The 12,935-nt window shown below is 40.3% G+C and overlaps 2 protein-coding genes across 4 annotated transcripts; one reads left to right on the top strand and one right to left on the bottom strand.

The window, feature by feature from the left end:
- Nucleotides 1–5: 5 nt before the first annotated feature.
- On the top strand, nucleotides 6–8,938 carry LOC106536879 (zinc finger protein 395; the record flags this gene model as incomplete). Of its 3 annotated transcripts, none has more annotated exon segments than XM_014034223.1 (10): nucleotides 6–140; nucleotides 2,605–2,744; nucleotides 2,955–3,082; nucleotides 3,161–3,279; nucleotides 5,239–5,444; nucleotides 5,519–5,619; nucleotides 5,701–5,911; nucleotides 6,895–6,954; nucleotides 8,125–8,195; nucleotides 8,269–8,938. In XM_014034223.1, coding segments are annotated over 9 exon segments (1,149 nt in total). In that variant the 3' UTR covers nucleotides 8,384–8,938.
- Nucleotides 8,939–11,995: 3,057 nt separating this feature from the next.
- LOC106536878 (transcription initiation factor IIA subunit 2) lies at nucleotides 11,996–12,628 on the bottom strand (the record flags this gene model as incomplete). The annotated part of the gene is given in 2 exon segments (XM_014034221.1): nucleotides 11,996–12,165; nucleotides 12,502–12,628. Coding segments are annotated over 2 exon segments (153 nt in total), but the record flags the coding sequence as incomplete, so codon positions are not given.
- Nucleotides 12,629–12,935: the final 307 nt, after the last annotated feature.

Here is a 12,935-nt window from a genome sequence, read left to right as displayed (position 1 = left end):
ACACACACACACACACACTCTCACACACCCACAGCCCACAGTGTCAGTTGGGCTCATTCAGCAGCAACAGACACTCTGAGCTGTTTGTTTGGTTGTTTGTTTACCTGGTTGTTTATTTGGTTGTTTGTTGGACGCTGCAGGTGAGTAGCTGCTGTTTGTGTGTTTTTTACAGTCAGGCTGTTTTTGTGGGTTCAGGAGATACTTTTTAAAAAAAATGTGTTTATTGCTTCGCTCAGTGCAAGCAACATGAAGATAAACTGATGATTGATGATGATGATGATGATGATGATGATGATGATGATGATGATATGGTACATGTTCTACATGTTTTAGCCTGCTTGCTGCTTTCACTGCATGTGAGGCTCTTAATGTGGAGGACCGGAGGGCTGTGATTGGCTGAGAGCTGTAGAGAAGTGGGTGTGTGTGTTTGCAACTCTAACATGAAGTTTTGCTGTTAATGGCGGCAGGGATCCTGTTTGTAGGACAGCTGGGATTTTCATGTCTCAGCACTGGTCAATGTGGACATGTCGTCTTTCTGAAAGTTCGATTTATTCAGATCGTAATAAGTTTGAGAAGAGAGCACGGGGCTCTAACACGTTTTCATTATTTTAGTTCACTTTCTGTGTAAAATCCTTGTTAAAAATCTCCACTAACATTTTGTTGTTATTTACCTCACTGTTCTTACGTTTTACTAATTTATACTAAATGTTAAATTTTAATTTGTCTAAATCTCCTAGTGTTAAAGTTAAATCTTACAGAGCCCACGAGGGGACATGGGGTGATTTTTTTTCTATTGTGTTACCTCACAAATGTTTGCTTTGTAGGCTATGAAATGAATTAAATCAGACTTTTATTTTGAAATATCTGGTTACCAAAACAGGAAGTGTCGCCACAAGTCCGAGTAATTCATGATTATATTTTGTGGCCGCACAGTTAAAATATCTGCATATTAAATAACTTCGTGTGTGTTTGCGATACATTTAATCCAAAGCTGAATTAAAGTTGTAGCTAACTCCGTATCCTGGTGAGCACGTGAATTTGTTAATAAACCGGCAGGAACAACTGTAATGAACGGCTTAAAGTATGTGCCCTCACGGCTCCGTAAAATATTAAAAGTTGTGATTAAATGTTGTAATTTACTTTTAAGTATTTCAGAATGGAACTCAGCCTTTGCTGTTGGTTCTCGGCTCTTGTTATGATGTCATCATCCTGAGACAAAATCAAACGCTAACACTGCTAAAGCTGCTAACGCTTCTCTGCAACTTATCAAACTTGCAGTAGCCACCGGTGTCTGAGCTACACTTCAAACTACTGGATCACATGTTGTTTTCAATGAAGACACTTTTAATTAAAAAAATTTAAACACTACCTTCAGCAGTGTTAGCAGTATTTGTAGCATTAGCAGTATTCGTATTGTTAGCAATATTTGTAGCTTTGGCAGTATTCATAGTGTTAGCAGTATTCGTAGATTTAGCAGCATTCGTAGCATTATCAGTATTTGTAGCATTAGCAGTATTCATAGCTTTAGCAGTATTCATAGCATTAGCAGTATTTGTGGCATTAGCGGTATTCGTACCGTTAGCAGTATTTGTGGCTTTAGCAGTATTCATAGCATTAGCAGTATTTGTAGGGTTAGCAGTATTCGTAGCGATAGCAGTATTTGTAGTGTTAGCAGCATTCATAGCGTTAGCAGTATTCATAGTATTAGCAGTATTCGTATTGTTAGCAGTATTTGTAGCATTAGCATTATTTGTGGGGTTAGCAGTATTTGTAGTGTTGGCAGTATTCATAGTATTAGTAGTATTCACAGTATTAGCAGTTTTTGTAGCATTAGCATTATTTGTAGGGTTAGCAGTATTCGTAGCATTAGCAGTATTTGTAGTGTTAGCAGTTTTCGTAACATAAGCAGTATTTGAAGTGTTAGCAGTATTTGTGGCGTTAGCAATATTCGTATTGTTAGCAGTATTTGTAGCATTAGCATTATTTGTAGGGTTAGCAGTATTTGTAGCATTAGCAGTATTCGTAGCATTAGCAGTATTCGTAGTGTTGGCAGTATTCATAGTGTTAGTAGTATTCATAGTATTAGTAGTATTCACAGTATTAGCAGTTTTTGTAGCATTAGCATTATTTGTAGGGTTAGCAGTATTCGTAACATTAGCAGTATTTGTGGCGTTAGCAGTATTCGTATTGTTAGCAGTATTTGTAGCATTAGCATTATTTGTGGGGTTAGCAGTATTTGTAGTGTTGGCAGTATTCATAGTATTAGTAGTATTCATAGTATTAGCATTATTTGTAGCATTAGCAGTATTCGTAGTGTTAGCAGTGTTAGCGGTTGCTTTAGTTGCAGGATGATGATGTAATTAGAGCTGAGCACCAACACTAAAGACTGCGGTTCATTCTGAAACACTTAAATGTAAACTTTAACATTTAACCACATTAAAAAAACTGATAAAAATGTATGTTTTTAAACACAAACCTGAAGCAAGAGTTAATCTGTTTTTTGTTGTTGTTGTTGTTGTTGTTTTGTATACGTTTTGTTCTCGTTTGAGCTTACGAGATTAATTTAGTGAATGTCAATATAATCAAAAATCGTCTCTTCTGCAGACATGATACCCAAGACTCGTCTGGGGAAACGCTCCCCCTTTGGGTCGCTGGTGAGTGAGACAGGAAAGACTGACATCACCATGGCCACAGTGGGAGGACAGCTAGGCATCGGCAAGGTGAAAGGTCACGCAGATCTGAAGGTGGGGGAGAGACACAACTGTGAAACATCTTTCAGCATCTTGAAACGATAACATTCCTAAGTTTTATTCAACCTTTACCAGGTGGGAAGTACTTTTAAAGGAAACCAGTTCAGTTCAGTTCTGAAAGAAGGTTCAGAGGTCAGGGTCAGGACACTTCCAGCTGACAGCTGCCTCAGCCAATCACAGCTGGCTGTCTTTGTTTCCTTTCAGTTCGGAGGCGAGCCATCAGGCGTCCTCATTCAGCTGGATATTTCCAACCAGCCTCCATCTTGTCTCTCGTCTTCATGGCCAGCCTCTCAGGCCTTTGGCAAATCAGCCAGCATCAACATTCCCAAAAGGTCAGGCCCCTCCCACCTCTGTTTGTTATTTATTGTTTATTGATAAACGCGCTGACACCAGTCACTTGTCACCTGCAGTCACAGAAATCGTATGGAGGTGGACATGGACGAGCTGATGGCAGCCATGGTGCTCAGCAGCCTGTCCTGCAGCCCACTGCCGCTGCCGCCGCAGAGCTCCGCCCACAGAGAAGCTGCAGGTACAAACAGAGGGACTGAAGGTCCCACTGAGAGGGCGTTTCCAGAACACAGCTTCTGTGAAACTTTAAGCCTAAAAAACAAAATCCGTTTTAACTGAGTAAGTTGTCCATTAGTTTAGTAAACAGGGGTCTCTGCAGTACAGAGGGGGAGTGTCTTATCTGTGGGTGGAGTTTGGAATGTGGGCGGAGTTTGGCAAAACCACGATTGGTCAGGTTGACCTGTCTGGTCATAGTGTAATTATTGTGAACATGTAAACATAATTCACTGACTTCAAATTTGTTGCGACGAGATTCTTCCAGTCTCGAGTTATACATTTTTTGATTTTTTTTTCGACTGAGCTACACGCCCCCAAAACACTCAATCCAACCAATCACGTCTTTAACAAACCACGCCCATAAAAGTCAAACAGACCAATAACGTCTTTGGCTACGTTCACACTGCAGGCAAATCCGACCCAAATCCAATTTTTTTGACCCATCTGACTCATATCCGATTTTTTTATGACAGTCTGAACGAGACAAATCCGATTTTTTCAAATCCGACCCAGGCCGTTCCAGTATGTGGTTTTAAATCGGATACATATCTGATGTTTTCAAAGTGACTGCAGTGTGAACGCTCATGTCACATTCATCTGACTTTTTCATCAGGAGGAGGAGGTGAAGGATCGATAAGACACTAACCTCAAGTCTCGCTGTTTAAATCTGTAGCTCCATGTGTTTACAGCTCCAAAACACAAGTCCAGTTGCTTCATCTTTTTACTTTTCATTTTCCACGTAGATAGTTTGATAATAACGATGTCCAGCCTGGGTCGTGGAAAGTATCGATCCTAAAGTTAGCTACTCGGTCGATACTTTTTCCAGCTCGTAGTTTTGTTAAAAAAAAAGCTTCACTGGAGCATCCCGGTCAGAGGCAGCTTCAGATATAAACACTGAACTAAAGAAGCAGGTCAGATAATTATTTAATCGGCTCTGATTAAACAACAACTTCCGATTCGATGTGCAAAATGTAGCATCCATGCTAGCTCTGTAAACAAACAAGCCGGCTGATGAGACGTCACGTCTTTTACTGCGCATGTGTGTCACATCAGTGCTGTGTAGCGTTCACACAGGGGTCTGATACAGGTCACATTTAAAATGTAATGTGAACGTTCACATTTAAAATGTAATGTGAACGTTCACACAAAAAGATCGGATTTTTTCAAAAAATCGGAACTGAGCATTAAGACCTGCAGTGTGAACGTAGCCTCAGCCAAACTCCTCCCACAAAACAAGAACCTCCCACTTAGTGACTGCAGAGATCTTCTTCCTGGTTTAGTGAAGAATCTGACCGGCTGAGATAACCTGGATTTTAGGGAACTGAGAGCTTCCAGGACAGGAAACGAAAAGTTCAGCGTATTTATTTATTTTACTTCTTATGGTTTCATATTTTTACTTTTGAGTTTGATCAAAACTCTGAGTAAGTTAACTTTGAGTTTGGGAAAAACTGAGTAAACTAAACCTGAGTTTTTGGAAACTCTGATTAGACTAAACTCAAGTTGAGGGGGAAATTAGTAAAATAGTGACGTTTTAAAAAAACTCAGTAATTAAACCCGAAAGCTCTTAATAAGTTAACCCAAAGTTTAAAAACTAAGAATGTAGTCACATTTTCAGTACGTTACCATGGAGTCAAATGAAACTCTGACCATTATGCAGAGTTTAGTGAAACTCAGACTAAATAACTCTGAGTTTAGTGAAACTCAGACTAAATAACTCTGAGTTTAGTGAAACTCAGACTAAATAACTCTGAGTTTAGTGAAACTCAGACTAAATAACTCTGAGTTTAGTGAAACTCAGACTAAATAACTCTGAGTTTAGTGAAACTCAGACTAAATAACTCTGAGTTTAGTGAAACTCAGACTAAATAACTCTGAGTTTAGTGAAAATCAACGATTCTGTAGAATATTTGTTTGTTTCTTCCAGCTCCATCAAAGTCCAGTGTCGGGGGCATCGAGCTCTCCGACAGCGGCAGCAGCGGCTACTGGAGCATCGGCCTCGCCCCCGGAAGCCCCGCCTCCACCTCACCGCCGCCTCCTCCTGACAGTGGCACAGCCACACCCCCCGATGACGGCTTGGACATGGAGCTGGATCAGGTTCTGTTTGAGGATCCAGCGCCTCGTAAGCGCAGGGTGAGGGAACCGAAACGGTCAGAAAAGGACGAAACGTGACCACGCTGGGTGTTGACGTGCGTTTCCTTCCACAGAACTCCCTGAAGATGGCGTACAAGTGCTTGTGGCCGAGCTGCGAAAAGGTGCTGACGTCTGTGGTGGGAATCAAACGTCACATCAAGACGACTCACCTGTGGTAAGACTCGCCTGGCGGACGGAGACACGTCTCCTCTGCAGAGGTGAAACACCTGCTGACCTTTGACCTTTTGTGCTGCAGCCATGGCAGTGAACACGAGGAAGACTTTTACTACACCGAGATAAACCAGCACCAGTCTCCCCCCGCCTCACCCCCCTCCCCCTCTTCACCTCCCTCGCCCCCTCCTCCGTCCCCTCCGTCTCCCCCTGCCTTCACCTGCAGCACTCTGAGTCGCTCCGTCCCCTCCAGCACCAGCAGCTCCTGGCAGGTTCAGACTGAGCACTCCTACCAGGTGGGAAGTTTTTATTCACTTTATTAAATCAACTTCAATCTGCAGATCCTGGAATTAACTGAAATACATCTGTTAAACAAAAAACACCAGAAATAAAGTCCAAATAAGGTCAGGAGGAGGTACTTCCTGTTGGCGCACTTCTGAAAGCGACATATATTATTTACGTTTGTATTTTATTATGAAGGATAATTCTAACAAACTAGTCAGTGTGCATTACCAATGCGATGCACACTATTGTGATTCGTTTCCCATCCAAGTCATCTCAACTTTGCCACGCTACTCCTCCTGCATACTTTGTCCTAGAGCTGCCATTGTAATTTATATCTGTAAATCTCCTGTGCTAAATGATGGCTATGCCTTTTGGTGCCTGTAAAACATATAGTTTTTGCAATATTAATGTTAAATAAGTTATAATGGCAGTCAATGGAGCCTTGTATTGGTCCAATGCTGCCCCCTGCTGCATCTACACAATTTGTAAAACTCAGTAGTTCAGTGATTACAATATTAATATGATTGTATTATGATGTTTTACTGTAATACTGTGTTAATGTTGTCCTATTGTTGTAATATATTGCAGTTTAATGTCAACGATTGCATTGGCAATGTGGCCTCTTTCTGCACACATACAAACTGCCACAGCTCTAATGGTCTAATGGTTAGTGCCATGGGCTTTCATGTGGGAGATCAGGGTTCAAAACCCAGCTACAGTAACTTAACAGAAAATCTCTACACACTTCGTATGGTCACAGAATAATCCTCATTACAAACACCTGCTGACTTGACAAGCACAAGCTGGTAAAGAAATCACATTTGAACTTGCTCACAGTTCATTCTGCAAGTCCAATGCTGTAGGCAAAGGCATGCTTACATGGCAATGCACACTTGTTTTTACATCGTAAAAACCCATGTCTAGTTTTTGTTCATTTTCATCAACAGAAGAAATGAATCTGAAAATTAATTTGTAACAATGTTCTTTCCTTTAGGCTCTGCCACTCAACCATGTGGTGTCTCTGGCAGCTCCGCCCACCACCTGCAGCCGACAGGTAAACCCCGAAATCACTCGGAGAGCTGTAATTTACCACAAATGACACGAGCAACACTGTGATTTAACAGGACTGTCTCTTATATCCTCTTCCCACCCCGCTCTAGCCAAGGTGGGGTCTCAAACTTTTGCATTTCCTGTCAAAATGCAGCGAAAGCTCATTGTTGTTGAAAGTTGCTGAAGTTTAGTCAAGTAAAAGAACAGTTAGCAAAAAAAAAAAAGATAAAAGTAGCAGAAACAAGTTGAAATTAGCAGACAGTTGGTGAAAGGAGAGAAAAATAGCAGAAAAAAACAAGAAAAGGAATACTAAAAAGTTGCAATTTTTCTGTAAAATAGCTAAAACAGCTGAAATTGACTGAAAAATGACTTAAAAAGTAGCTGAAGAACAGAAACTAGCAGAAAGAACAGAAAGCACATTTGCTTAATTAAGCTGTAAGAAGCTGAAAATTATCACCGAAAAAGAAAGATTAGCGGAAATAAAGCTGAAATTTGATAAACAGTAGCTAAAATGACAGATAACAGCTGGAATTACTAGAAAGTAGCTGAAAGCTAAAAGAAAAAAAAAACCGTTGAACTAAGTAGAAGATTTTATCTGAAAGAAACAGAAAGATAGCTGATAAGAGACAGAAGTAAAAGGAAAAAACTAAAGAAAACTGAAATTAGCACAAAGATGTTAAAAAAATTAGAAGCAGCATTCAATTTAAAAAATACTTCATTGATTCCAGTACAGCAGAAAAGGTAAGAACGACAGCTAAAAACTAAGCTAAAACTGGTAAAATAGAAGCCGAAAGAGGCTGAAATAAGTACAAAGTAGTTAAAAAGGGAGAAAAGGTACAAAATTCAGTAAAAATTTAGAGTTTTAAGGAAGTTTAATAACAGCTACATTCAGTTTCAATGAGAAAAACGTGGCAGAAAAAACTAAATATCTCAAAAAGAATAAATTGTTGAAATACTAAAAGTCAGCTAGAATGTCCTGAAGGAGCTGAATTTTTTAAATATGTTGAAAAAGCACAAAAACTACTGAATTAAAAACAGTTGATTCCCGGGGCCATTACTGGATGACACCAAAAATCAGTGGCCGTGGTTAAACTAGCTTAAATAAGCCAGAGTTGAGGAAACAAACCTAACCTGAACCTGACATCCAGCTGACTGTAATGTGTGTTTGTTTCAGGGCATGACGTTCCGGGTGCGCTCTGTCAGCGTCGGAGAGCAGTGGCTGCAGAACCACAGCGCCCCCTGCAGGTCGGTGTTTCTGACTTCTCTCGGTTCTGAGTTTTCGGACCGGCTGCTAACTCCTGCACGTCTGTGTGCTCAGCAGGAGGATCCGCAGCGAGGCCAAGAAGTGCCGTAAAGTTTACGGCATCGAGCACAGGGAGCTGTGGTGCACGGCGTGCCGCTGGAAGAAGGCCTGTCAGCGCTTTCAGGACTGATCGACCTGCTGAGGAACACGTCTGCTGAGGAAGAGGAAGCAGAAGCGGAGAAGAAAGAGGGAGCTGGGGTTTCACCGGCTCATGTTTGTGTGTTCTACCTGTACAGTCTATCTCTGGACTTGTTGGAGACGTTCGGCAGCTTTGAAGGAGAGGGAAGCCTGCAGCGTCCCTCAGGACAGAGACGGTTGAGTCCAGCCTCTTAAAGAAGACAAACGGTTCATTCAGGCTCAGGTTTTAGTCCGGCCTCTTCTCCAAGCATGTCCACGTCATCCTCTGCTGAATTGGTGGGAGTCCTCGGGGGAGACCTGTGGTGGTCCCGATCGAGAGAAAGCTGGGGTCAAGTCAACCCGTCCCCTGAGCCACGCCCCACTCTGGTGTAAAAACCACTCAGTAGCCTATATGCCACGGTCATTAATGACGTATATCTGGTAGAATTCCAGCCACGCTCCTCCCTTCCACTTCCTGGTTACTGACCATGTTTTTAGCGTTAGCTCCTAGAATAAGTCCGTTAAAAGGTCACAAAAGTTAAAGCATCTGTGATCTACTGGTATAAAACGTGAGTTCTGTTGTGTGCCATTGTGTCCACTAAGCAGCAGGTATGATCGAGTAGTTCGTTTTTATCCTTTTTCCTCTTGATGAGGAGGTGACAGCAGAGGATCATAGCATTACAGGGAAAACTTATCTTTAAAAGCTCACGCTTGTGTTTGTAATCAGCATTTCTAACCTGAGGATATTCAAGAGTCAGCATCAGAAATGAGAAGACGGAGGTTACAAAAGGGAAATGTACATTTATCCCCTTTACTGCCAAGACGAGAGAGGAAAGACCTCCTCACAGCTAGCAGGAAGCTAACACAGCAGCCGGTACAAAGGTAGGTGTGTGTGTGTGTTTGTGTTATACAGAGCATGAAATGTTTTTAGGCAACTTTGTCGTGTTTTATGCAAAAGTAAAAACTTGTTAGAGTGTATATTACTGCGTAGACAAAACACGAGCGTCGAGCCCCCCACCCCCCGAAAACGAGAGCAGCAGATCATCACGTTTTCAGTTCACTAACGTCGGGGAAAACGATCCAAACCATACAAGTAACCAATCAGTTTAAAGCCCAGACTCTGCTCTTTCCAACAATATAAGAGTCACAGCTCTACGTGAAAAATTCACACAACAAGCAGCCAAGGAATAGTGAAAAAGGCTAAATTCTGGAACCAWAAACACAAAMGTCTTTCCTTTGTTTTTATGACTTTAATCCACTTTGGAGTGATTTTTTTCCACTTGGCTGGACCTGTACGTCTCCTGTGTTAATGTTGGTACCTGTAATATGATAATTCTGTACTGTGGAGATCATTAAGAGTCGTTGGGTGAAAAAAATCCTTCGTTAACACTGTGTTGACCGTGAACCGGAAGTGGTCAGACGTGCTGGACATGATGTCTGTGGCATATAGGCTGTTGTTTACTCACTTTATACTTTCCCATCATTCCTTTCTTCACCTGTACAGCAGATAAAGACACTTTCATACCTCACGTTCAGTATTGATCTGGACATTTGTTTACTCTGATAGTGATCAATAAGTAACCTGATCAATGTCTTGTTTCCTCTGCAGCAGAACTAATAATCCGCAGAGTTTTTTTTATATAATGTATTGTAATAAACGTGTTTTATGATGTTTTTTTGTGTGTCTGGGGAGCAGCTCGGTGCAAATAGTCTCACAGCAACCAGAAATCCATCACAGTTTGGACAAATGTGAAATCCAACAGATTTCTGACTTTTTTTAAAAACGTTTTTAATTCTGAGAAAAAAATTTGAATCCTTTTTTGTAGATAATCACCACCTGTCACGATAATTTTTGCTGGATGTTAAATTTTCTGAGAAAATATTGCGATACGTGATAATATCGTTTATGGACCTTTTTAAATTAATACTATGCACCGCACGCTTATAAACTTTATATTTTTTCTACTAACAGAACTTAACACTTTTATCCAAATAATTTCTACCGTCCTCGTCGAGCCTGCATCACTGACGGCACGGCTTGGGGTGAGTTAAATTTAAGACTTTTAAGACCTCTTTAATGCCACTTGAAGTTTTGAAGTTAAACTCAAGACCAACTTCACAATAAACACAAAAAATAAACTTTAACACAAAACAACGAGCTTTATGTTACCAATTGTTTTAATATTTGAGACAAATGAATCCTTACAATGTGTCACATTTTTAGGACCTCTGAAAGATGGATTTAAGAGATTTTAAGGCTAATTAAGGCCTTATTTTTAGATTGATGAACTTAATTCCTTTAGAGAACTCTGACTTTATTCTGTGCCAAACTCCAGCAGACCTGAACAATTAAAACATCAAATATAGTTTCATGTAATTATAATTACATAATAAATCATAAAAAATAACTTCAACCTGAAGTTTTGGGAGCTCTGCTGGTCAGGATCTCTTCCTTCCTTGGGTTAAGCTTTCAATTCAAAGCATTTTGACTCAAAAAATTTAAATATGAAAAATGTATATTTAAGGGGGCATTTGTCTCTGCTTCATTTTGTTGTTTGTACTTGTTACTTTTATTGTGTATATATATTTTTAAAGAAATTAATAAAAATTTATGATATTTTCATTTTGATCTTCTGATCAAAACCTAAAGAGACGATGCAGTCCACATCTGATGTTTTGGTCCAATAATTTAGAGAAAAACAGCAGAATCAGATGGTGGTCTCACAGCGCCCCCTGCAGACACATGGAGGTACTGCACTTCAGATTACACTAAAAAACGGGTGCATGAAATGCAGGATGTTTCTGCTTAAAGCTGCCAATGAAATAACAGTAATTACTGAGCATTTAGGGTTTTTTCAGGCACGTTTCAGACTTCAGACGAGTCAGGAAACAGGACTGCTCCTCTAAAGGCCCACAAATAATGAAAAAATAATGTTTCTAACTGTGATTGCAGTTCTGAGGACACCTGTTTGAGCTACACCTGCTTTGATTGGACCGAAGCACGCTGATTTAAAGTAAACAAGTGATGCTTTTAAATCCATTTTCACATTTAAATCCTTCAGTTGGGGTATGTAGAAAGCTGGTCTGAATTCCTCCTTACTGCAACTGCACAAGCCCCGCCCCTTTTCTGAGGTGTGTCTCAGATCAGACACACCTCAGACTTTGAGGCACCAGACAAAATATTTTTCTGCACTTCTGGGGACTCCAAGTACACAACAAAATGTGTTTAATGGCTAAAGATTTTTTTAGCAGGACATGTCCCCTTTAAAACTGTTACTATACTAGAATTAACACTTCTGTGAGCAGAACGTCCATCAAAAACATCATGGTGTAAACAAGTCGGCAAACATCTCCTGAAGGCTCCTAACACAAGCCTGAATACAGAGTTGTAAAGTAACGAAGTACAAACACGTTTGTTACTGTACTTAAATAGACTTTTTGGGTATTTCTGCTTTACTTGAGTAATTATTTTCAGCCTACTTTTACTTCTACATCTTATATTTAAAAAAAAGACGAGAAGTAAAAAGTAGAAAGTAGAATATTCAGCAGGAGAAACGTGATCAGAGCCTGCAGGTTTTAAATAAAGTTTTTATTAAAGGAATTAATCAAACTGAACAAATACTTCCTCATATTAAAAAATAAGATCTCTCTCTCACACACAGACACACAAACACACACAAACACAAACACTCGTAACTGTGATAAATAATATGTACAGTCCAGATGTGTGGAACTCAAGCCCATTGATGAAGACGTGGAGAGATGAAGATCACTCTGCAGCGTTGGAGCCCGAGTCTGAGGAGAACATGAAAACCAGACTAATATCAGAAACTAAAAGTAAAACATTTTTAATCTAAAATGTTATCAAATATACCAAATATATACAATATACCAAATATATACAATATACCAAATATCTTTTTAAAAACTCACAGAAATGACCTGAAACTGATCCCCTTTGAACCTGTGTTCCTCCTAAAGCTCGTCTCACCACTTCCTGTCTTTCTACGTGTCCAGCTGTAAAGTTCTGTCCTCTCATCAGGACACCTGAACGTGTCGTCTGATCTAAACCAGCTCTCCTCCATCATCTCATTCATGCCAACAACATCCATCAGCTGCGGCTCCACTTACTCTTCCCATCACAGGCCACGATCTTCACTTTGTCCACCTTCACCATGTCCGTCACCTCCCTGAACTCCACGTCGTTCAGAACGAACGTCCACACGTTGTCACAGAACCTGTAGGTGTTCAGAGAGCCCTGCAGGAGGAACCACAACCAGTTCAACACAACAACACACTGACACTACACAGGTTTAACACACTGACACTACACAGGTTTAACACACTGACTCTACACTGGTGTCAGAGATATGACTTACTTTGTCTTGTAGGTTATGATGACACATTACTGTTTAGTCTGAATCCTAACTTTATGTAAATTTATTGAGTATTTTTTGCTGTTAATATAAAGAGGAAACCTCATATAGCATTTGTATATCAAGATGTTCCAGTTGTAAAAACAAAAACATTGCTAGCTCACAGGGAAAAACTTACAATTTTAAGGC

Source organism: Austrofundulus limnaeus, unplaced genomic scaffold (assembly GCF_001266775.1).
Source record: "Austrofundulus limnaeus strain Quisiro unplaced genomic scaffold, Austrofundulus_limnaeus-1.0 Scaffold2015, whole genome shotgun sequence".
Lineage (NCBI taxonomy): Eukaryota > Metazoa > Chordata > Actinopteri > Cyprinodontiformes > Rivulidae > Austrofundulus > Austrofundulus limnaeus.
Note: the sequence above shows the minus strand (reverse complement) of the source record. Positions and strands in the feature narration are given on the sequence as shown.